The sequence below is a fragment of the Natator depressus genome, chromosome 18 (assembly GCF_965152275.1).
Source record: "Natator depressus isolate rNatDep1 chromosome 18, rNatDep2.hap1, whole genome shotgun sequence".
Classification (NCBI taxonomy): domain Eukaryota; kingdom Metazoa; phylum Chordata; order Testudines; family Cheloniidae; genus Natator; species Natator depressus.
The window spans coordinates 16,019,639-16,043,934 of record NC_134251.1 but is presented as its reverse complement, the minus strand read 5'-3'; the positions used below and the strand labels follow the sequence as shown (position 1 = coordinate 16,043,934).

General features: G+C 51.4%; 1 protein-coding gene across 4 annotated transcripts in view; it reads right to left on the bottom strand.

Moving 5' to 3' along the window:
- Nucleotides 1-24,296, bottom strand: part of PUSL1 (pseudouridine synthase like 1) — a 71,518-nt gene that overhangs the window by 2,731 nt on the left and 44,491 nt on the right. For all 4 annotated transcript variants that reach the window (XM_074933914.1, XM_074933916.1, XM_074933917.1 and 1 more), the window contains 3 exons: nt 13,634-13,688; nt 5,387-5,549; nt 132-3,237 (listed from right to left, as the gene is read on the bottom strand). In XM_074933914.1, coding sequence (XP_074790015.1) covers nt 3,206-3,237; nt 5,387-5,549; nt 13,634-13,688 — 250 coding nt within the window. In that variant the 3' untranslated portion in view covers nt 132-3,205. The remainder of the gene's footprint in view (nt 1-131; nt 3,238-5,386; nt 5,550-13,633; nt 13,689-24,296) is intronic.

The following is a 24,296-nucleotide window of genomic DNA, read 5'->3' as shown; positions in this document are numbered from 1 at the left end:
GGCTGTAATTTTAGAGCCTGCACTTGTGGCTGGATTGATGGACAGCTAGAGAGCCTGGTCTGCCAATTGCCCTCGTCTTGCGCCATCTCATGACAAATCAAGGAAGGGAAGTGAAAGAAACAAAAACTCACCCACCAGCCCCAGGCCATTTTATCTCACGCGAAAAATGCAACGAACACACTGGATCCTGTGAAGACTCTTCACAAAGCAGAGGCTTGATGCTGAGCTCTCCTGTCTGAAGTGAAGCACCAGAATAAAGTCACATTGCAAAGCATACAGCAAAACCCTCCCACCTTGCTCTGCAGAGAGAAACCACAGGAAGTGCAGACGTAGGCCTCCAGTTCATACTCGGAATCGGCTAGTAGGTGAACAGAACGTTGCCCAGCATCTGTCACGTGAAACTACAATGAGATGAGTTTCAGTTTTGCCAGCTCGTGAAAGGCACAGTCCCACGTTAGTTCACAACTGCGACTGGCACCTGAGCTACTACACAGCCCTAGGTCTCTCCTTAGCAGAGAATGCGAATGCTTCCAAATCATGGGTAGTACTTGACTTTAGCCTGAGCCTAAATCAGATTCATTCCACTTGTGATTTTTTCTTTATTTTAACCAATGCTTTTCCTGGTAAGGAGAAATGGCAATGATGTGGGAAGGTTTAGGCCACTGGTCAACTCCTTTCCAGGGAAACAGTTGCCTAAATTTGATCTATAGCATCAGATTTCCTGTGTGTCTGTATCTATGTGGAGCTCAGATACCCAGGTGAGTCTAAAGCACCATGACAGCTGGTCCCTTAACTGTTCTGCAATATGTCCAGTCTCTAGGATAATGACAGGGTGAGCCCAAAGCTATACAAGCAGATGCAGTCAGCACCACCCCTACTGAGACACCGATGTTAACCTTCCCGACTGTGTGGAATTTTCTGGGGCTCCTTGGAATTGCCAGTGGCACTGTTAGTGCTAAGAATGCAGCTCCCAACTCACCCTTGTGCAACTGGGATTAGAAAGTGAGTAGGAACCAACCCGCTCGGCACGAAGGGAGAGAATAAAGTGGAAAATTCTTACCTCTCCTTCAGCGGGTGGAAGAAGTGGTTCCACTGATAAACCTGCTACTGGCAACAGTAAGGGGATGAAATACTTCATTTTGCCATCACAAACTCACAACCCTGCTGTCAAAGAGTTAATGTACATTGTACAGTCTTGCAACTAAGTATTAAATGGGATTTTTCATTTGTCTGAATAGGTTACTGGGTATCTAGTATCCCCCCAGTAACAAAAAGCACCTTCTTACCTTGAGGAGCAGACTGTAGGGGTCTGAACACCAGCTCTGCAGCCAAGGAGATAGCTTATCACCGGGTCTTAGAGTTCAGTCTCATTTCCTGTATATCACAAGCCACCACCACCACCCAGCAACCAAAAGGAAACCAAATATTACAGCCCTCGGGAACCTAGACTTTGTGCCACAGGCAGAGAATGGGAGGGACTCAAGATGCACCGATGCCCAGAGTCGCTGCAAATGCCAGGGAAATGAGTAAGTGAGATAGACCCTGATAATCTTGGCAGGTCACCTGCATCCACACACCGCAGAGGAAGGTAGGGGGAAAAACCACCCCCCACAGTCACTGACAATCTGACCCTCTCTCTGGCCAGTTGCACCGGTCCTTCTCAATAACTGCAACACCGGCACATAAGGAGGAAGGGCTAATTAATAAAGTTGACATTAGGCACTTTCTTTGTGCACTAAGGATGATTTTTGCAGCAGGACCCGGCCACGCACTAGTGTTTCACTGAGCGATACGTTTGCTTTCGTTTGGGAAGAACCACAAGACACTGAAGTTTGCACCAACCAAGCCGTAAGACACCACAAAGCTTTAAAAGAGAGAAAGCAAAAGGCAGAACAAGATGAGGTTATATAAGAATAACTCTTGTTTCAGTCTCTCTGCCGAAAACTTTTGCCACAAAAATGAACTGTTGCATAATATGCGCAGCAAAACAGGCCAGCCTCCAGCACACCTCGGTCTGACTTTTAGCTCTCAGTGAAGTCAATGCTCAACTGCCTGGGGCATGGGCCTTTGAGTCCCACTCAAGGACGGCTGGTGTTTCGGTGCCATTCACAAGCCAGGCCAATTAACACACAATATGATGCTGATTGTATCAGACCTAGTCATAAAATAGGCTAAACTTAAGGTTTAAGTGTCACAAAAAATGATCCTGTTTAATTAAAAAAAAAGGCACCCGTGTATTCTCCATCCCGACACGCTCCTGTGTTGATTCACGTGTGCTTTGTGCACTGATAAGAGCAGAAAACAATCCGCAGCCCCAGCTCACATGCTGAAGTGATCCAAGAGCAAGCTGGATTCTGATTTGCCTCTTGTATCATCATCAAACTCAGCTTCCACCGCAATTTTGTCAGCCAGGCAGCTGACAGCAGGAGCTCCCGGCTGCTAGTCCCCGGCCCTTGGCAGCTGGGCTGCCCCGCTGTCGGCCCCGGGCGGCTGGGTCTCCCACTGTCAGCACTGCGCATTAATAACTGTAATACACTTGCAGCAAAATGTCAGATTATCAAAAAAAATTTGCGAGCATAACATAATACTTGTTCTAGCAAACTTTTCTTAAACAAATAGGTCTTCTCTGGCTTTTCCAAATGACCAAAATCAATTACTCTTCCGCAATTTTCCATGTCTTGTCTGCAGCTCAGCTGCGATTATTTGACAATCGTCCCGCAATTCAAGTTGGGCCTTCATGATCCATACATAAACGACTGTGTCTCCTGCTGGTCTGCAAGAGGACAGGGATTACAAAGAATAGGGGTAGAGAGGAGACAAAGGTTTGCCTACCATGGTCTGACCCCATTCTGTCTGTGCCTTGGGGAAGTGACGCCCCTCCACACACACAGGTCCCTTCCCTGTATGTTGGAGTAGGCAGGAGGCGAGGGGAAGACAGTATGTGAGTTCGTAGCCAGTGGTATGACCCAAGTAGCCTAGAATCTGCAAACCAACCGGCTGTCCGTCGCCCAGAGTTACCTATCCTTCCACCCGGGCAGCCTCTAGGCATGTGGACAAATGACGTGGAGATGCCTCTAGCCACAATCAATGGGGTTTATTGAGACCCGGCCGCGTATCAGCATACAAAGCGAGTTCCAGAAATCTCCGCAACACGGCCCCCACCAACCGAGTTCTTTCAGGCACGGCTGCATGTCTCACAGGGCCGCTATTTTGCTGCGTTACCTTCTGTCTCCAAGTCTGCGAGGAGAAAAAGGGAAAACATTGATGTGGAAAGAAAGAAAAACCCAGCCCCACCTGAAAGCACTTAAGTTTCTGTGTTTCTTCATTTCCTGCCTGGGCTCCGTCCCCACACACGTGGGCAGATGGCTGGGTGGCTCGGCAGCCAGCGCTTCTTGGGAGAAGTGCCATTAGAACGGGCCAAAACCGACAAGCTGCAGCGTTTTCAAGGCCCGCCCAAGAGCTCTGCTTTGTCTCCAAGCGGGTTGTGTTGCTCTTTGTTCCCCACGTCCTGCTCTGGCACCTCCAAGAAAAATCAAAGGAGGCCTCCTCTGCTGCTGTGGGGGATGAAACCTAACCCCAGTTTAACAGAGCCTTGGGGAGCCTTGACAGCTTTAGCAAGCCCTGGCTGCAACGGAGCGCGCCAGGGAGAGCCGGTGGGGCTAGCTGAGATGGACACTCTGTGTTTGTTAAGGATCCTTCATTACCAGCTCACCCCAGCCCTGGGTGAATTGCTGGCTAACGAGGAGAGGAAGATTCTACAATGAGCTGCAGAGAGAGGAAGCGGCTCACAGGGAGGGCACTCCAGGGAGATGGGGGCCCCAGAGAGAGCCAGTACAAGGTGAACCATTGAAGTCAGTTTGTCCCCACCCCACCTGTAGAAGTAAATTGAGTTTAGTTTATTCACTGCAGCTGCCGTGTGCCTGGGGACAGCTCGGGGGTCCAAAGGCCTCTCTCTATGCAGCACAGGATCACCAGTTACACAAGCTGCCCCATATCGCCACCCTCCATCATTTGTGCCCTCAACCCTGACCTGGCCAGCTAGGGCACAGTGCTGTGTAGCTGTCAGGATACCTGGGTTCTACTCCACGTGAAGCCCATGTGACTTTGAGCAAGTCGGTTTTGCCTCTCCGTGCCTCAGTTTCCCCATCCTCGGCAATAATACACGTCTTTATAAAGGGCTGAGAGCGCTATGGACGAAGTAGCTCCATTAAGTACTTGATTATTGTATCATTTCACAATGGTGGCTCGCATTTGTCACTACGGCAAGGCTTGCTTAGCGAGTGAGCTAGGAATTATTTCAATGCCCCCATCCTTCTCTCTTGGAGCGGATCGCTAATCTCATCAGAAGCAAGTACACGTGTTTGCGGCAAAGATTTCATGGATTCCCTTTAATGGGACACTAACACAGAGGCCGGATTCGATTTAGAAATAAGATAATCTTTCCCCCATCAAGACATCATCTTATCACACTCTGCCTGCAATAAAATCGCTTTTATTAATATTCTCCCTCCCTACAAGGGATATGAATTTTGGATTGTATGAATTCATAATCTTCTGAGAGAGAGAGATTGCCTTTTGGGGGGGGGGGGGGGAGACTTCCATGAAGCAGTACCTGAAATAAACAGCTTAAAATAGATACCATGTCTCCGCTCACAGGGACCCCCTGGATTTCCGTCTCCTGTTCTGGACGGGTTAAGCAACAGGTCTTATCATTACAGGTTCTGTGCAGTAACAGTCCAGTGAGAGGTGGGAATGAAGATGCGAGCAAATTCTGGATATTTGGCTGGCGCCCACTACCCTTCTCAGCCCGCTGTGAAATATTTAAAGAGGGTAGTAGCTCTACTTGTTACGTGCAAGAGACTAAGTCTCGAACCCTGGGTTCTGTTCCTGTCTCTGGGAGGGAAGGGGTCAGGTAGTTAGAGCAGGGGAACAGGTGCCAGAATTATTGGATCCTCGACTTCGCTCAGCCACTCATTTGCTCTGTGACCTCGAGCAAGCTGCTGCCCCTCCTTGTGCCACAGTTTCCTCATCAGAACGGTCATAACGCTTACGTGGGTATAACGAGGCTTCATTAGTTCATTTGCACCGACAGAGCACCGTTCATCCAAGAATCTCAACGCCCTTTGCAAACTTTATGATGAATGTTTTACCCGTGGAGGAAACTGACCAGGAAACATGATGTCACATTGCAGCGAGTGCCCATTACGACATCGGCACTCAGTGGCACGTGGCTATAAATAGCCTGTGAGACGAATAATGGCGCAGACAGTCTTGATCGCAAGGCTGGGGCAGGTTACTGCTGCCTTCAGAGGCAGATCCGACTGCACTGAAGGAACCTTGCGATGCTCGGTGTTCCCTCTGACGGGAACTCCATGGATTCACTTACCAGCTTCGTCGTACTCCACAGATTTCAGGAAGAGTCCAGCTGCCGGAGCCATGGTGTTTAGTGGATAAGCCAGCGGGTCTCTGATCTCTAATAGTTCCTTTATGCGATAAGGAGCCAGCCTGCCTTGGCCAACTGCTACCAGAGCCCCTGCCATCCTTCGTACCTGAAACGACAGAGAATCCGGCTTAGAAATACCGCCCCGTCGTTGCCCTTGTAAAAAGCAGATGTGAAAACCCTCTGCCCGGCACCTGATGCTTTCAGTGTAAACCAGCAGGGCCTAGGGGCATGTAATGTCCCATAACTACCAGGCCAGGGAATTAGCGTATTGAGTGATGCTTCACGCCCTGCAGTTCAAGGCAGCATGCCCGGTCCCTGTGATCCTGGGAGGAGTCCTGCCAACACACACTGGTTGAGAAGAAGTGGCCTGAGAAAATTCCAGCACTGGCGACCGGTAAATTAAGCCCCTTACTCAAAGGAAGGTGAGATAAACCAGCCCCTGCAAGAACGTGTTGTCTCTCTGGGGCCTCTTCTGCAGGTATTTTTAGTGCCACCACTGGCTGGGGGAAGCTCCCATCACTCATCCCAGCTAACCCTGTGCCTCTGTCTGGACCCAAAGGGCTGGGCGTCTCCTGAGAGGAGCTGAGTGGGAATTAAGGGGGCTCCGGCCCTTGGAGGAGATTCCAAGCTCCGTGGTCTATTCTATGCTGGGCTTCTTTACTGAGATGCCAACCCAGGGGCTCCATCACGGCACAGACCCGCTAGGTGAAACACCCGTGGCTGGCCTGCGTCAGCTGACTTGGGCTCACAGGGCTGTAAAATTTCAGTGGAGACATTCAGGCTCGAGCCGGAGCCCAGGGTCTGGGACCTCCCCCAGTCACGAGGCCTCGGAGCCCGGGCTCCAGCCTGAGTCCGAATGCCCACACTGCGATTTTGCAGCCCCACAGCCTAGCCTCGCGTGCCCAAGTCAGCAGACGCAGGTCAGCCGTGCGTGCTTTAGTGCGGTGTAGACGTAACCAAAGAGAACCAGGCCGAGACCAGTCACCCCAAAGAGCCCTGACTCTCTGTCCATACAGACCTGGGCTGGACTTGATGTGGCAGCCTGGAGCTTCCACATCTCCCAGAAGCACCCCTTGGCCTTGCTCTTTTAACTCCCAAGGTGTGTCTACCCTGCAATGCAAGCCCAGGGTTAGCAGAACGCAAGTCAGCCTGCCCTGGGTTTGTTACCTTAGGGCTTGAGCATCTACACCCATTCGTAACCCCAGGTTAGGAATCGTTGAAACCCAGCCTGGGGCTCCAGCATCTACATTGCATTATGCAGGTCCGAGTCCAGCCAGGTGTATCCCAGACTTCCTAGTGCCCTCCCACAATGTGGCCGCTCTAGCCCTTCGTTCACGGGGCCGTGTGGGAAAACTGGACTGTCCACCAAGCATGACCGTTCAGAGGACAAAAAGTCAGCCCATGGGATTGTGGGATACTCCCAGAACATGAGTCCAGGGGAGGCTGTGTCTACACTGCAAAGCAATAGGGCTTGAACCCAGGCTTAGAGCCTCCTGGAACAGAGCGATGTGTGTGTATACGGAAGAGGGGTTAGTGGTGAGCCTGAATGCAAACCCTGGGCTTACACTGCAGTGTAGACATGCCCCGAGACCCCGCCTTTCTGACACCCCCTCATGCCTGGCCCCTGCTCCCGCAGTGCCCTGGTGAGCTCCAGCAGCTGCCCCCATCTCCAGCCTGCAGGGGGCAGGACACTGCGCTGCAGTGATAGGCAGTGGCCCCGGCTGCACAGCTTGGGGCGGGGGTAGCGCTGCTGTGATTTGCCGGCTCCATGCGTCTGCCCTGCTCAGTGGTGCCTGGGGACTGCAGGCAGCCGTGACAGCTGCCACCAGTAACACAAATCAGCACAGTGACCTGCAGTGGCCAAAGGAGGAGGGGTGAAGTGCAGACCAAATTCCTGGGCCCTCTCCATTATATTCTGAGCCCCCCCCTCACAATGATACTGAGAGCGCTGGGGACGCTGAAACGTTCTGCTACGAGCAACGCTGCCTCTAACTGGAGCGCACACGTGGGCAGAGAGCGAGCAGAGCAGAGGCGAGGAGCAGCAGTGCCCACGCATCCCTCTGCGGTAGGAAACTAACAAGCATGCGACAGAGCTGGGCTTTCAAACTCAAGTTACGCAACCAACCTTGTTTCCAGGCGGGGGAGACTCGGGGGCTCGTTTCTCTCTCAAAAAGCCAAAAACAAGCGAGTCAGATGAGAGGAAATGCCCCCGCAGCCAGCAATCTGACATTTCAAACACCTCCTCCGATCTGCATATAACACCTCCCCCCTGCCACTCGCTGATTTCATCCACACTGGGAGAACTGGAGAGCTACATGGAGAAGTCATATTTAGAACACACCCATCACTTGAGCATCTAGGCTAACAGTTGTCCTTTCCCTCTCTGTCCCTGAGACCGAAGGTGCTGCAGGGATACCGCTGGTACTTGCAGTCCTCAGTGCCTCCTGTCCCAAGCAGCCTCCTACGCCAGAGGCACTGAGCAGCTCTGCACGCAGGCTGTGCATGGCCTGCTGCCTGGCTCAGGCGGCAGAAGCCAGCGCCCGCTTGCAGAAGGTGCATTAACACGAGTGGCCACAGCCTGACAGCTCTTCCGCACATCTACCAACATGCAGGAGAAGCAAAGCTAAAAACTAGAGCACCAAGGATGCATGTAGGAATGAGGTCTGCCCACAGGATGCACTGTCGCTCGTTAAGAGAGAGGCTCTGATAGATTGTACGCTCTTTGGGGCAGGACCGTCTTTTTCTTCCGTGTTGGTACACGCTGGGGTCCTGGTCCTGGTCCACGAATGCGGCTCATGGGCACGATGGTAATGCAAATCATTAATCATAATAATCAGGCCCAACACCTCAATTCCCTTAAGCCCGCTGTGATAGGGTATGGGATGGCCTTTGGTTTCCGTATGGCTGCTAGGAAGTGAAACCCATTGTTGTGATTTTCAAGGCACCGACTGCCCAGCAGCTAGTTAGTTACACGCAGGAGCTGGACAGATGTCACTGCTAACAGCCAGGTCCGTGTCCCCTCCAGGCAAGGCAATGGTGGGGCCAGGAGAGTGGGCATCGGCGGGGATCCTGTTCAAAGCACACAGTGCAGCGGGAGAACGGAGATGACGGGATTTCACAGCTCCCACAAGAGCGAATGCCCAAAACGGAAACTGTCCACCCATTGGCACTAGCATCGCATCAGCCAGTGTCCCTTTAAGGGCCTTGGGCAGAATCAGAGGGGGAGCTGATCCTGCCAGAGGGATGCTCAGTGCTTTCCGAATGTCAGGCCCTTTTAAGGCATCTCAAAGTGGGCACCCCGGAAAGCCCCAGGTTGGCCTGTCCAAAGCACTCTGCTCTTTTCCCACAGGCGGGCCGGCCAGCCCGGAGCACTGCAGAGCAGCTCCCCTCAGGCCGTGGGACATGGCAGTCCCTGCCCCAAAGAACTCACAGTCTAGAAGACAAGCCATAAGAGAGGGACAAAATTAACAAGTAGGTGGTGCAAGGAGCCAGTCAGCAGCCGAGCTCTCCACATGCCCAAGGCCCTGGTATTATCCCAACACTTCGTTACGAGAATGTGAGCCTGAGCGGGTGGCCATGGGCCATAATCCGCACAGCACAGTCAGCAGGTGCTGCGAGGGCTCCAGACCTCTCAAGGAGAAGGCCCTTTGCTCCTCCTGGCTGCCTTTCCAAGGGCAAAGCTAGCCCAGTAGGGGTCTGGGGGGGACGCAAGGCACTGTAGATATGCTAGACGTTGTTTAGCCTTTGCTCAGGGTCCCTGCCCTGCAGGTTGCGGGGGGCGCTGTTCAGCCTCTCACAGGAGGGGACACTTCCATTTTGCTTTTATGCAAAAAGCACACTAAAAAGTTACATGTTCCCTTTTATATTATTGGCAGCCTGTCCTCAGCCGTGTCGCTGTCTCCTCCCCAGCTACCAATCAGCTCCCCCACAGCCTTCCCCCGCATGACTCAAGGGGAAAATGATTCCCGCATCCATGCCATGAAAAGCTGCCTCACCCTGCCTTCTGTGCTTGCTACTGCCTCTGCTCTCTCTCTTAGCCATCTCAGCAGAAGAGTTTAAATATCTTGCCTCCCTTCACCCCCAAGAATCAGAGCAGGACGAACGGAGGTTTCACACACAAACGCTAATGCAGGTAGCTAAGTGTGTACAGGATTTTTGTACAAACCCTTAAAAACCAAGGTCTGGTCTGGCTATGAAAGACCCCAGGACATCTGTCACAAGAGCAGGGTTTGCCCTTGTGTCTGCCCGCTCGCTGTCACGCACGGTGTTCCCTAGCTGCTCCCTGCCAACCCAGAGGTGGCTGCATTGCAGATCACAGGGCTGCTGGCTGCGTGTACATAGTTAGGGGAGCATTTGGGGATGAAAACTGCTAGAGAAATTGGAATTCTATCACAGTTAATAACTTTGCACCAGGAATTTCCAGCCATTGGGATCCTCCTTGTTTTGGTGACCTATAAAGGTGGCAATAAAATTATGCTTGCACCCTATTTATTTATTTAGCTTCTTTATGGTGCCACCCGATAATGAAAAACAGAAATATCAGGAATGTCTAGTCTGTTTTTGCTGGAGGAGCCAAAACCCTTGAGTTGGGACTTCCTCAGCCCTTAACTGAAGGGGCAGGGGGGACGATTAAACTTTAACAAAAATGTCTTTTCTCCCAGATGTTTGGCAGGCGTTTGAGTTAAAAGGGGTTTATGATTATATGATTCAGGGGGTTGGACTAGATGACCTCCTGAGGTCCCTTCTAACCCTGATATTCTATGATTATTTAGTATTTGAATTGTGGTAGTCCTAGGAGCTCCTATCACAGCTCATCTAAAAAGATCCCACCTCTTCTCAATTGCTCTGGGTACACATTCTTGAGAGTTAAGATCCCATAATCCTTTAAGCTCCACAGTCAACCACAGAAGCTTGGAAAAGCAGAGTAGACACAACCTGAACTGCTAATGTAATAAAAAAAGGAGAAACAAAAACTAAAAGCCCAGGCTCCTTCCTGCCCTTTATGCAGTGCATCATGCTGCAGCAGCAAAGGACACAAGCACGTCCCAAAAGCCACCTTTCAGGGCTGCCTACTGCCTGACCCTTCTTCCCTCTTGCCATCAAGAAAAAACTCAGCACCTCCCTTCTGAAGAGGGCTGAGGAAACCTCCTTTCTGCTGATAGCATTTCCAGAAACAGAGTCTAGCAGCCTCTGAGCTGGTACCTTTGCAGCCTAGCTGCTCTCCCAGGATCACCAACTGATCTCGTCAGAGGGATACACAGCTGAGTTTGCTAGCTAGGCTGCATGATCAACTCCCAGACCTCCACCTCCCTTGTATATTGATGAGCTTATTCTGAAACTAGATTTATCTCCTGGCCCTTTGCATACTTCATGTTTGCATGGTGGCTTTCCCGTTAGGCTGCAGTCATGAAATGTCACTTTAAGGACACAAGCCTCGCTAGCGATCCATTTCTAGGGTTAAGGCTGTTCTGCGGTCACTATCAAAGACGCTGTCTAGTGGTTAGAGCTGGGGAAGATCTGGACCCAGGAGATCTGGGGTCAGCTCACGGCATGACTGTGGGCAAGTCAATTTGCCCTTGAAAAGTTTAATGTGCAAAGGGCTTGAAGATCCCCAGGAAAATAAAGGGAGAAAGAGGCGAGCAGGTTCCAAAACCAGGCAGCCAGCTCTTAACAGGGCCAACCAGCAGGAGAGACGGTTCAGTGGGGGTCACTGACGTGATTGGGACTTCATCCATTGTGCTCACTGCTCAAGCATTCCTAGAAGTCTGCAATGCACAAAAGCCCCTGAAATGTAATTCCACCCAGCTCAGAGGCGACCAGCCTTTCAAGCTGGGCATTGTGTTTGGTGAGATCCCGCAAGACCCCTCCTCAAGACGGCTGGAGCTTTGTGATTGTCTGTCTAGTATCCCGGGCACTGAGAGGAAAGTTGTGCAGGCTCAGGGGAGACACCAGGCAACAGCCTTTGGGTCACACATCGCAGGGATGGGGAGTCCCACTGACATTTGGAGTTGGGCCACAGAACATGCTACTGTTGCAGGACATGCCCACCAACTGCTATCTCATCACCTCCCGTGGGTCCCTCCAGATTTCCCACTAGCCTCGGATTTTGGGCACCAAACTGATTTTGCCAGCAACCAATGAACGCAGACCGAATCTGTACGAGGGAGTCAGATCAAACACACAGAGGCCCAGCTGCCACGCTTACTTGTGCAAACAGCTGTTGTGCAAACGCAAGTCCACTTCCTTACGTGCAATTGGTTCTGCCCGCACAGAAGGGAAGGCTGGGGCTAACATCTGAGTTCCATTTGTATTTGTTTTATTAGGCTGTTTGTGCCCTTACAAGAAAAATGAAGACACAAATGTAAAGCGAATCCTGCAGGGACCTAAGCACAGCACTGTACAAGAGCAGGAAACAATTATCCAGGAGGTTGCATTTACAGTGGAGTAAACTCAGCTAATCAGGTTTGTCCTTGTTAAACCCACGCACAGGTCAAACGAGCGAGGAGTTATTTAGATGAAGACAAAGCACCATCACTTTCCCACTAATGCCTTAATCCAATCAAAGCAGTCAGCTCCCAGTGCTGTTAGCAAATAGGGGTTTGGGTTCGGTCTCAAAATCTTCAGATTGATGGGCCAACCCAGCACTGATCTGTTTTATAGATCTTCCCCTGCTCAAGACAGCTAGGTCTTTTACATCTCTACCTGCTAAGATCCTACATTTCAGCATGGATAAAACAAGCCCAGGTCTGACTGTGAAGAAACAACCCTTCTGGACATGCACTATTTAAAAAACAAAAACAAAAACCAGGAGAACTTGGCACTATTTTAAATTTTCCCCACTAGAGGTCACTGCCTGCTGTGAATCTAACTTCGATGCCTCAGTGTTTCAGGTCTGCCGGCTTTAAAGGGAGGCTACCCCCAAGGGATCTGGGATAGCCACATGCCCCGATCACCTCCTCCTCAGCCTCCCGGGGCAAACACACTGCACTCCTCGTGACAGTTCTCCTGGGGTGCCCACCCTGCTTCCCTTGTCAAACGCATCCTGACTGCGCCTGCGGGCAGGTCGGTGCGCACAGTTCAAAGCGGAGCTGGGTTTCTGCAGGGATGGGGAAGGTTGTCATAGCAGATTGCAGTAGATAGTTGAGCAGAGATGGGAGCGTGGGGGGCCCAGAACATCACTGCCTGAGGCTGGGGCCTCCTGTCTAATCCCTAAAACACTCACCGGGAGGGAGACAATCTCTCTCTCTAAATTGTCCTTCCCGGGAACAGGCCTAAGTCCTTCCCATGCCCTGAAGGTCTCCCCCTTTCAAGCCCACTACTGCTCAGTCGCTGGGCACCCGCAGCCAGGGAGTCTAAAAAGCTGCTCGGCCCATGATGCAAACAAAGCGGGTCTGCCAGAACAGAATCCAAAAGAGCTGCTTATTGATCCCACAAAAAAAGACCAACGAGCCCTCTCTCTGCAGCTTGCTGCCGCCAGAACGTGACCATGGCTAAGACCCACCAACGAAGAACTGCCAATCCTTTCCGAACAATGAGCTCCATTAAACTGGGGAGCAGCCTCTCTCGGGAGGGGGGGAAATGTGGTGAAAACCCCACTCCTGAGTCATTTCAAAGCAGACAGGACAAAACTAGAGAACAGGGCAGAGTAGGGAACAATCCTGCAGTAGGGAATAATCTCCCTAGGAGAGGAAGTACATGGAGTCATGGAGCTTTTCCATCTCTCCTTTCTATAGTTCTACGTAGTATTTCATGATCCAAAACACAAGGGAAAACTCCAGACGGTCCTCACGACGCTCGGCATTGTAACACAGAGTGAGACTGGCTGGCTATTGGCTGCAGCCACTCACACCGTAGGGATAAGACAAGGTAGTTTGGAGACAATTAGAACTCCCACCCACATGACCTGGAACCTCCAGTCATTTTAGGAACAAACTTAGAGGTTCTGGTTGTACTGGCCCAAACGTGGAAATAAAAACATCTAGGTTCTATTCCCAGCTCTGCTATGGATTCACTGCATGGCCGAAGCAGTCATGGCACCTCTTTGCCTCAGTTTCCCCATCTGTCAAATAGGGAAGACACCTCCCAAGGATGTAGGGAAGTTTGCTTAGTGCTGGTGGGGTGCTTTGAGATCCTCAGGTGAAAGGGGCCGAAGGCGGCTAGAACTATCACAATTGCAGCACTACACCGTACCTGCCTGTAGAGGAATGATCTGCTCTTGAATTCTAGCTCCCAGAACTGCAGCCCCCTAGGAAAAAAAAAAAAAAAAAAGATCAGTTTTAAAAATTGTCTCTCTCAAACCAGCCCCAAGAGGGACCGTAAATCACTGGTCAGTTACAGGCAGGCAGGCGAATCAGTGTGAAGCCAAGTTTCCACTTCAGTGTTGGGGATCAGGGAGGGCTCTTTACATCAGAACAGTGACTGCTTCCTCTGGAGCCCAGATTCTCCAGCAGGAACTAAACTGAACTTGCAGACAGTCAGTTATGCAGTGAGCACACCCCAGCCCTCCACTCGCTGTAAACATCTGCGAGGGACAGGCAAACGGGCAAATTTCACAGTCCTGGAGTAAGAGAAACAGCGCTGGCCAAAACAAAGGAGACACCAGCCTTTGTCAGGGAAACGGCAGAGGAGATTTATGGGGGAACCTGAAATGCTGCTTCTAAGACAGATGGCACCAGAGAGGCCAGGGCAGCTTGGGGCTGCACGGGACACGGGCTGCACAGGACATGCGTTGCACCATACCCAAAGCAATTTTCTCCCTCACCATCCCAGCTCGCTTCTTGCATGGAGCTTATAAGTAGTTTATACAGCAGCATCAACTCCAGGCTGTTCTCCACCCAACCCACACACAGCTCTGTCAGTCACACTGTGGCTGGCCCAACGCAGGTGGGGACGGGAAGAGGCCAGGATGGTCCTTCCCTTTGTGCCCTCGGCATCTGCATCACGCGGCCCATCTGGCAGGTTCTCTCTGCCCAGCGACAGATTGGAAAGGGGGGGCAGCTGCAGAGCTGGGGAGTAGCAGGGGGTGCGGCGGGTCTGGGCAGAGCAGCATCAGCAGAGCCGTGGAATGGTAAAGGCGCTGTGGGTCAGGACTGAGGAGCGTCGGCAGAGCTGCTGGGGGAGCTAGGAGGGGCACAGCAGGGGATGCTATGGGTCAGGATTCCAGGGCATCAGCAGAGGTGTGCTGGGGAAGTTTTGGTCCCCCGCTGCTCTGCCATTCACCTGTTCGCTCTCAATGGTGCCAAAACTCAAGCACAAGAAGACAACTCATCTTTGTGCCACCACCACCGGACAGCACTGAGCCTCAGCCTCTCCCTAAATCTCTCCGTGACCTAAAAAATAATCAGTTTAAACTAGCGTGAGTGGGAACAAAAGACTAAAACAGGCTCCAGGAGAGAAGATTAAGGAGGAACAATTCCACTCTGAATCTTCTTAAGCCTTTGGAAGGAGAAGAGAGAATCAAACACCACCGGCCCTGTTTCAATGCTCCCTGGATGGCACTCACCCGACCTGCCCACCGGGTTTCTGGTTACCAAGTAGAACACGCCTATAGCCCTAGGCTGGCGTCGGGGGTGGGCGGGGGTGGGGTGGGGAAGAGGGGTTCAGATCACAGTTTTAGTGCAATTAATAACCTCTCCCGTCAGGGAAGTTTTGGTTTTCTGATTTTTTCTTAATTCCTTTTGGTCTGGATGCACTAAACTGCCCCACAGATTCTCAACCCGTTTGAAACGCTAACTACAGCTCTGGCCCCGAACAGAACAAGCCGATGGGCCTCAACCCTGCCCTTCCGCTCTCAGCTCCCCCAGACTGACCATGTAACTAGCACAGATAAGGACATAGCTGCAGTCCAGGGAAAATCACGTTTACCTGCACCCCCAATGAGCCAAAGGTTGCAGACATTCCCTGACTGGGGCAGCTGCAGGGGATCCTACTGTCGATTATAATTATTGAATAGTGGGCTCACTTGGGCTGCTGCCAGCATGGTGGCGGTTTCTGGGGCCTTGCCTCCACTGGGGATTTCAGCCGTTCGTGACCAGCCACAGGTACAGCTGTCCCGGCACAGCCAGGCAATGCTACTCTGCAGCAGAGAAGCGGTCACCGCGTAAGGGCAGGTTAAGCCACGCATGTGCAAACTGAGTCTCTGTTCACAGTAGGGGCTGCAGCCCCGTTGGTCAGTGAAACAGGGCTGGAATCCCCGTTCATCTGACTCTGCCCTAGGACAGCAGCCTCCCTGTATCAGGGCTAAGACTCGCCCCCCTTTTCTTCCCAGCCTGTGAGACCCAGAAGGGTTGCTGATTTTAATGTAGCTTTCGAGGAAGCAGATGTTGTGCTGGGGGTTCTTTCAAGAGATTCTTTTCCTGCCATCTCAGGTGGGACATGTTCTGACTGCCTGAAATTTGCCCCTCGCTGAGTAGCACGACCCTAAAATGCCCAAGGACAAAGCAGAGGGGAAGAGCCAGAGGGGAAGAGATGACTCAGTATTTACAGCGCAGTCCGGTTGCTGGGGAGACGTGGTCAATTTCAGGAGCACAGGTTTAAAACAAATAAAAGGAAGTATTTCTTCACACAATGCACAGTCAACCTGCGGAACTCCTTGCCAGAGGATGTTGTGAAGGCCAAGACCATAACAGGGTTCAAAAAAGAACTAGATACGTTCACGGAGGATAGGTCCATCAATGGCTATTAGCCAGGATGGGCAGGGATGGTGTCCCTCACCTCTGTTTGCCAGAGGCTGGGAATGGGCGACAGGGGATGGATCACTTGATGATTCCCTGTTCTGTTCATTCCCTTTGAGGCACCTGGCATTGGCCTCTGTCGGAAGACAGGATACTGGGCTGCATGGACCTTTGGTCTGACCCAGTCTGGCTGTTTTTATGTTCACTTACAGGATTGTCATGCCTGGGCTGGACAGCTCTGGGGTGGCTCTACACCGATGCATTACCTTGGCCAAGGGGGCTGGAGGGTTCTGGGCTGCTCCGTGGGGATGACGTGCCTCAGCCTGGCTTGGAGCTGCTCCACACAGGTGCTGCCCCACAGGCGAGGAGGCTCCAAACCAAGCGGGAAATCAACACTTTATTTGCACCTGCCGGGTGGTCCCAGCTGATCCATTTAAAAGACCCACAACCTCCTCAAGCGATTTCCAATTCAATTCTCAACGGCCGCATAGCCCAGTTTGCCAGCTCCCCCTCGTTAAAACTCACCAGCCTCACCTGTGCTTTAACCAATCAAAAGCCAGGCAGGACGCACATACCCAGGCAGGGCACTGCCCCGATGAGCTGAATCTAAATGGGGGCAAGCCAAGCGCAGACAGGATGCCTGGAACGGCAGGGGGTGCTGCAGGGGCAGAGCTGTGTGAGCGTTCAGAACTGGATCAGCAGTGACGGCTACAAGAGGAGAACAAAGTGCACTGGCAGAGCTGGGCGGAGACCTCCCAGCTGGAATGGCAAGGGAAGGATTTTTAGGTCAGGGTTCTGGACCCAGGCACATCTAGGGGGAGGAAACTTGCCCAGCATCTGAGCTACCCAGGGCTGCTGACCTCCCCACCACACCAAGCCAATCCATCTGCTTCTTTCGGAAGCACTAAATTCACACAAAACCAGCCTCTTCTCCCACGGACATGAAGATTGCTTTTGGCGTTTGCTGCCATTAGGCAGCTTCTGTTCAGGAGGGGGGAGTCGAGTCATGAGGATCGTTTGGCTGATGTAACCTGAGCAGACGTCTCCCAAGAGGATGCACACAACGCGCTCTTCTCCAGGAGATGCAAAATGGGCCTTAATTGAGGCACTATTATTTAAACAGCAGGCACTGCAGCCCTTATGCGCAATTTTCCTCCAGGCATCTGTAAGGAATGGGGATTGGGGGGGTGAGAGTCGATGGTTAATAATGACACCACCAAAGTCAACTCAGCAGCCGGAAGCTAATTTTTCCATGGCAGCCCAGCGCGGCTTCCTTTTTTTGGGGGGATCTGTCACTTGGACCTTGGCCAGAAGTTCACCTGAACGGAGCCAGGGATGGGAAACGAGGATGGCGGCTGCACTGACAGCGGCTCGCTCTGCAGCTAGCGATGAACTAGTGCAGCAGGGAGTTGAGTACGTTAAGAGGGGACACGAACGAAGCATGCAAAATAACGAATGGGACTTGGCGTGTTGATCAGAAACCAGCATGACCCGTGTGTGACGATACAAGGACAAGGGGACAGTCAATGAACTTGAAAAGCGGCCAATTCAAACCTGATCAAAAGGAAAGATTTTTTTCCCCACATGATGCATAATTAGCTGGTGGAACTCACTGCCACAAGATGTCACCGATGCCAAGAAGTTTAGCAGGATTAAATGGGTATGAGGCATTGATAGAGTTAGAATAGTACATACTAAAAAACACACCAAACAAGAGTTTTGGCAGGATAATTAGTAGGAGCAGTATTGCAATACCTAGGATCCCTAGTCATGGACCAGGACCCCATTTTGCTAGGCACTGTACAAACACAGAACAAAAAACGACAGCCCATGTCCACAGCGTTTATAATCTACATATAAAACAATAGACAAAAAGTAGATACAGACTGACAGGGGAGTGCAAGAAAACCATGAGACAGTGTTGGTCAGCGTGACCGGCTGTGGTCTCAGCACACAAGCAGCCTAACCTGTCAAGTTTTTTTGTAGGCATCGCGGAAAAGGAAGGTCTTAAGGAGGGTTCTGAAAGAGGATAATTCATTAGTTTTGTGGATGTTCATGGGGAGCTCCACTCCAGCAAGAGGGGCAGCACAGGGGACAGCAAGTGGGCAATGGAGGCTGGGATCCTGGATTGACTGGTGGTGGGACGGCGAATGAGAGATGGGGAAAGGCCGTGAAGGACCTTGAAAGCGAAGACAAGCAGCTTATATTTTCGATACACTAGAGAAGGGAGAAGCCAATGCAGGGTTGCAAAGAGAGGGGGCGACACGGTCAAAGCAACAGGCTCTGAAGGGCTCTAAGCATGACAGGACTGCATTGGTCAATTCCAGAGAAAAGGATGTTGCAGTAATTGAGACGCAAGATGGCGAGAGCCTGGATAAAGCCTCCAGCTCTGTGGCAGAAGCTCGCACATGTGTGGTTTGGCAGTAGACTTTCCTTGGGAGCAGCTGAGAGACCATAACTGCCAATTGCAAGGTCTGGATCTTTGATCTAACTGGTACTGACCACGACCAGGATATTAGACTAGATGGAGCACCTGTCCGGCCTGAAGTTCCTAGAAGGCATCTTTGAGGAAGCTCTCATCACCCTCCTTAATAAACTGAATACACAGTGAGTACGCAAGGCGGCACTGCTGCATGTGTTTGGATAGACGGAGCCAGCCCTTCCTGCTTCTCTGCAGCCCCCTCCAGGACTGCTCAGGTGCACAAGCCTAGGTGCAAAAATTAACATTCTTCCAAACCAGGGTCAGCTGCTGAACCATGAAATGCATTCGCAGCCAAATGTCGAGAAAGAATTTCTACCTGTCAAGAGAGCTGGGGATGCAGCCTCCCTGTTGACAGCTGGCCCGGAGTCATCCAGAGACTGTCAGCACGTTGGCTGGCCTGGGAGATCTGTTTGTTTCAAACAAGCTTATTACAGAAAATGTTTATTTCAAAAAATATGTAAATCCCAACAAAGAAAGAAAACTTCTAGAGTATTAGCATCACCAACTTTCCATCTCATTGGCCGCTCTAACAAGAGCTAGAGAAGTAAACATGGATTAGTTCAGTGACTGGATCCATACGATTAGCTTGGGGTTTGCATCTTTAACGAGAGAGCTTTTCCCCCAGCTGTTTAGCAGGTGTCTGAATTTATTCGTTGTTGCTGAAACAACAGTTTTGAACATCAAAATCCCCCTCTTTCCATTTAATCAGTTTTCAACTGCTTGGTGTCTGTGACTAGTTCCCCAGTCATCCAAAGAGTCTTTCAGGGAAACAGAGTGGAAAGAACTGAATTCATAATGTAACACACACACCAGGTTGTTGGGTTTTTTCCTTCCACAAACCTTTCAGATCTTTTCTCATTCACCAGGAAGCAGCAAAAATAAAGACGGCACACGCCCATTTCTCCCACTCTTTTCAGGTCACCTTTAGGAAATGGTGCAACTGTCTGAGAACACCGGAGATCCACCCAACATGGCCTTCCATTCCATGTGCAACATCGCTTCGTTGTTATTCACCTTCCTTGGGATATAAACCCCACCAGCTTCCGGGCAACCTCTACTTAGCTGGGGTCAACTGCATTATTCCATAACTGTCCACTAGCGAGTGGGGGCTTCCTTCACTGTCTGCTGAAACAGCTGGTTCTGTCTGCTGAGCCAGGATACAGGACGAGATGGATTGTCTGATTCACCCTGGCCATTCCTACATCCCTGTGCAATTCAGGTACAATTCCACAGAGCCTCGTGGGGCTGGGAAGCATCAGATGCTGGAGACAGGAAGCGAGTGCTAGAGCTGAAGGAGAAATGGGGCGTTTCTGTCCCTTCCCTCTCCATCGGCAGTCACATTTTTGATGAAAAACATGGCCAACCTTTCAACCAACTGCAGCAAGTGGACGGATTCCAGGGAGGGGCAGGGATAGAGCCAAGGGAGGGTGGAGAGGAGGAGGGCACCATTTGAATGGGCTGGGAAGAGGGAAGGGCCTGGCCAGGAGGTAACGGCAGTGCCATGGGATCTGAGTCACGTTCATTTCAGCCTTTGCTCTACGAAATCCCATCTATCCCGTCGGGAAACGCTGCCCGTGACACATTCTCCCTTCTGCTCGGGGGCACCCAGCCCTCGGCCTGGCCTGGTCGCTAACGCGGCTTCGCTTATTGGCAGAGAAAGGATGAGGAAAGCAGCTCTGACCCCTAGATAAGGCTCCTTCCCAAACAAGAACTGGCTTCAACTACCACCAGGTAGGCAGCTATTGCTAGTTTACTGCAGGTTACATTTATATTTCATTTATGCTTCTCAATACCCAGTGCAAAGGGCTCTTCAAAAACAAGTGCTGCAGGAAATTGCAAATGAAGAATCTCGTTACCTAATGAATTGGAGCCATTTAGTAAATAACATTTGCCAGCGTAAACCTGGAAGCAGAGCCAGGCTGCTCACTGCAAGACTGGAGTTCCTTCAGCCACAGTTCAAACATAATTAGCTGGGCATCATATCACCAAGATAATGAATTTAAGGAGCCCCCAGCAGGTCAGATTTAACTCTGCGTCTTCCCCTTCTCTCCAAAAAGACAGTCGGAGACTTTTTACATTCCAGATCCATGGGCTTCTTACACTTGAGCTAAAGGAGAACTCCCTCAGCTTGTCCTACTAGGTCTGTAATACTGTCCCCGGCGGAGGAGGGGGGAGAGCACTAGAGGGTGACATCACTCATTTATATGCTCAAAGCCAGCACATGAGCTCCAGCACATCAGCAGCAGACAGGAGGAACCCAGGAGTCCGACTCCCACTGCCGTAGCTTGCTTCTGTTGATGGGTGGCTCCATCCCTGTGTCCCAGCAGGAGAAACTGGGCTCCGGGCACATGTCACATGCTCGGTCAGCACTGGGGCTAGCAAGGCAGAGGGGGAATACGCCCCAGACAGTCATCGTCCCAGGGCCGGTCGGAGCGCTTACATCGGTGTTGCAGGCAGTGGACGCTCAGCCGACGAGCACGGACTGATGTGGGGAGATGCGTGTTCTGATGCTGTTACGGATCAGGTCTCAACGACAGAGGCTAAAAGTAGAAAGCACCTAGCAGGCGGAAAAGGAAGCCCAGGCAAAAGCGCTGGGGAACTGACAAGATGCGCTCAGTGCAAGCCATCGCTGAGCTGGCAAGGCAGCTAACGTGCAGCGAACGCGCAGCCTGCCCCAGGGGTGGGGGAACAAGTTCCGACGAAGGAAGGGCTGGTGGCTAATGCACCGGAGCAGGGCTCAGGTTTTTCACCGGGATCCTCCAGTCCGACCCACTGCAGTGCACAGGCCAGAGACCTGCCCCCAAATAATCCCGAGAGCCGAGCTTTTAGAAACACATCCCATCTTGATTTAAAAATGGTCACTGATGGAGAATCCACCACAGCCCTTGATAAATCGTTCTAATGGTTAATCACTCTCACTGTTACAAATGTATGCCCTATTTCCAGTCTGAATTTGTCTAGCTTCAACTTGCAGCCCTTGGATTGGGTTCTACTTTCTCTGCTAGACTGAAGAGCCCGTTATGAAGTATTTGTTCCCCACGTAGGCACCTGTAGACTGTAATGAAGTCACCCTGTAACCCTTCTCTTTGTTAAACTAAATACATTGAGCTCCGTGAGTCTATCGCTACAAAGCAGGTTTTCTAATCCATTAATCATTCTTGCAGCTCTTCTTTGAGCCCTCTCCAGTTTATTAACCTCCTTCTTGAATTGTGGGCACCAGAACTGGACACAGGATTCCAGCAGCGGTCGCAATAGTGCCAAATACAGGAGTAAAATCACCTCTCTGCTCTTACTGGAGATTCCCCTGTTCATGCATCCCAGGATCCCATTAACTCTTTTGGCCACTGCGTCACACTGGCAGCTCACGTTCAGCTGATTATCTACCATGATCCCCAAATCTTTTTCAAAGTCCCTGCTTCCCAGGATACAGTGCCCCATCCTGTTAGTATGGCCGACATTCTTTGTTCTCAGATGTCCACACATACCTTTATATGTTTTAATACAGTTATTTGTTTGCTTGTGCTCAGTTTACCAAACCATCCAGATTGCTCTGTATCAGTGATCCAGCATCCCCAGTATTTACCACTCCCCCGATTTTTGTGTCATTGGCAAACTTGATCAGTGATTATGTGTTTTCTTCCAGGTCACTGATAAAAACGTTAAATAGCGAAGGGCCAAGACCCAATCCCTGCGGGTTCCACTGGAAACAGACCCTGTCTGATGACAAGTCTCCATTTACAGTTACACTTTGAGACCTATTGATTAGGTGATCTGGGTTTAATGCCCAGCTCTGCCATGGGTTTCCTATGTGATCTTGGGCAAGTCATTTCATCTCTCTGTGCCCTTGCTCCCTGGCTGTACAATGGGGTGATAGCACTGTTCTTCTCTGTCTGGTCTATTCTGGCCCTGATTCAGGAGAAAACTTAAGCACATGCTTAACTTATCAGTGACATCAATGGGATTTAAGAACATGCTTAAGGGCTTTTGTGAATCAGGGCCTTCGCTAGTAAACCATTCAGGGCAGGGACTGTCTCACTATGTTTGTCCAGTGCCTAGCACAACGGGGATCTAGGTGCTACCATCATACAAAGAGCAAGTCCACAAACCCAAAGGGGCAAACACACTATGGTTGGCTGCTTTTCTCCTCTCCTCCCAGCATGTAGCTGGCTTTGGCCAGGCTGAAATGCCAGGAGAGAGGCTGGTCTCCTGGTACCCCCAGATGCCACTTGAGGTCTTGCTCATCATGTCATCTCCAGAGCACTTTGGCAGGTTGGGGTTGGTCCCCCAGCCACCTGGGCTCCTTCCTGTTAAGAGGGAGGGAACTTAGAAGAGCTAATTAAGCACTAGACACCTTAACTTAACCAATGGGCTACTCGCCAATTAGGTGTTACTCAAGGTGAGCTGGGGTGATAGAATCTGAACATAGTCGTTATTGTCTGCTGGCTTGGGGGCTTGCAGTTATTAACCAGATCTAGTGCTGTCTAGGGCAGTGGTTCTCAACCAGGGGCCCTGGGCCCCCTGTGGGGCCGCGAGCAGGTTTCAGGGGGCCCTCCAAGCAGGGTCAGCATTAGACTTGCTAGGGCCCAGGGCAGAAAGCTGAAGCCCCACCGCATGGGGCTGACGCCTGGGGCCCTGAGCCCCGTCGCCAGGGGCTGAAACCAAAGCCTGAGCAATGTAGCTTTGCAGGGGCCCTTGGGGCATGGAACCCCAGGCAACTTCCTTGCTTGCTACCCCCTAATGCCGGCCCCGGCTTTTATATACAGAAAACCAGTTATTATGACACAGGTGGGCCGTGGAGTTTTTATAGCATGTTGCGGGGGGCCTCAGAAAGGAAAAGGTTGAGAACCCCTGGTCTCTGGGGGGATTCACTCTGTGGATCCCTCTGCTCATGCTGCGAGCGTCTTTTAAGGGAGAGACAGTTATCAAGGTGCCGGAAACAGGCAGCATCCTGGTAAGCTCCCCACCCCGCAGCACTGCTTACTAAGAACCCCAGACACAGTGAGTGCTGGAAGCAGGGGAAAGTTCCCCGCCTCTGGTTTTAATTTCACGTCTTGGGAAAAGGCAGAGGAGCTGGGTTTCGGTGGGGATATTACATTACGGGGTCCACAGCGAGGAGGGTTTTGTGCTTGGCTGGGAGGAGGGAATTCGAAACCAGCCAGATTGGATTGCCGGGGGAAGGAGGGGGAGCACTGCTAGCAGACAAAACAAATCTCTTCCCCCCTTAACCAACCCTCCGCAATGCTGGCTACAGGCGTCCCTGGGGCATTTGCAGATAAGACTCCCTTGCTTTCCTCTAAGCTGCAGCTCACTATAAATCTGCCTCCTCCTCCCACGCCCCGTCCTCTGTCTCCATCCCCGCCCAGCGTTTAGCATCATTAAAAGGAATTTTTTATGGGTGTGATTTCTAATCGAATTTGCTAGACGTTACCTGACCAGGCTTCGGGATGAATTACTAACTGGAACCTCATGGCATTAGGTTGTTCCATGCTCTGTCTGCCCCCCCTCCCCATTCCTTCCCCCCGCCCCAGAGAAAGCAGGGCTTTGCCAAGCTCTCAGGACCCACATCTCTCTCTCTCTCTGAGCCTCTGACAAAGCTACAGCACTCAGTGGTTTGTAGCGTCACTATAGCTCTTGGACTGTAGCTACAAGGGGGTGGAAATTAGCGCGATTCACAGGAACAAAAGCAACCAGTGTATGA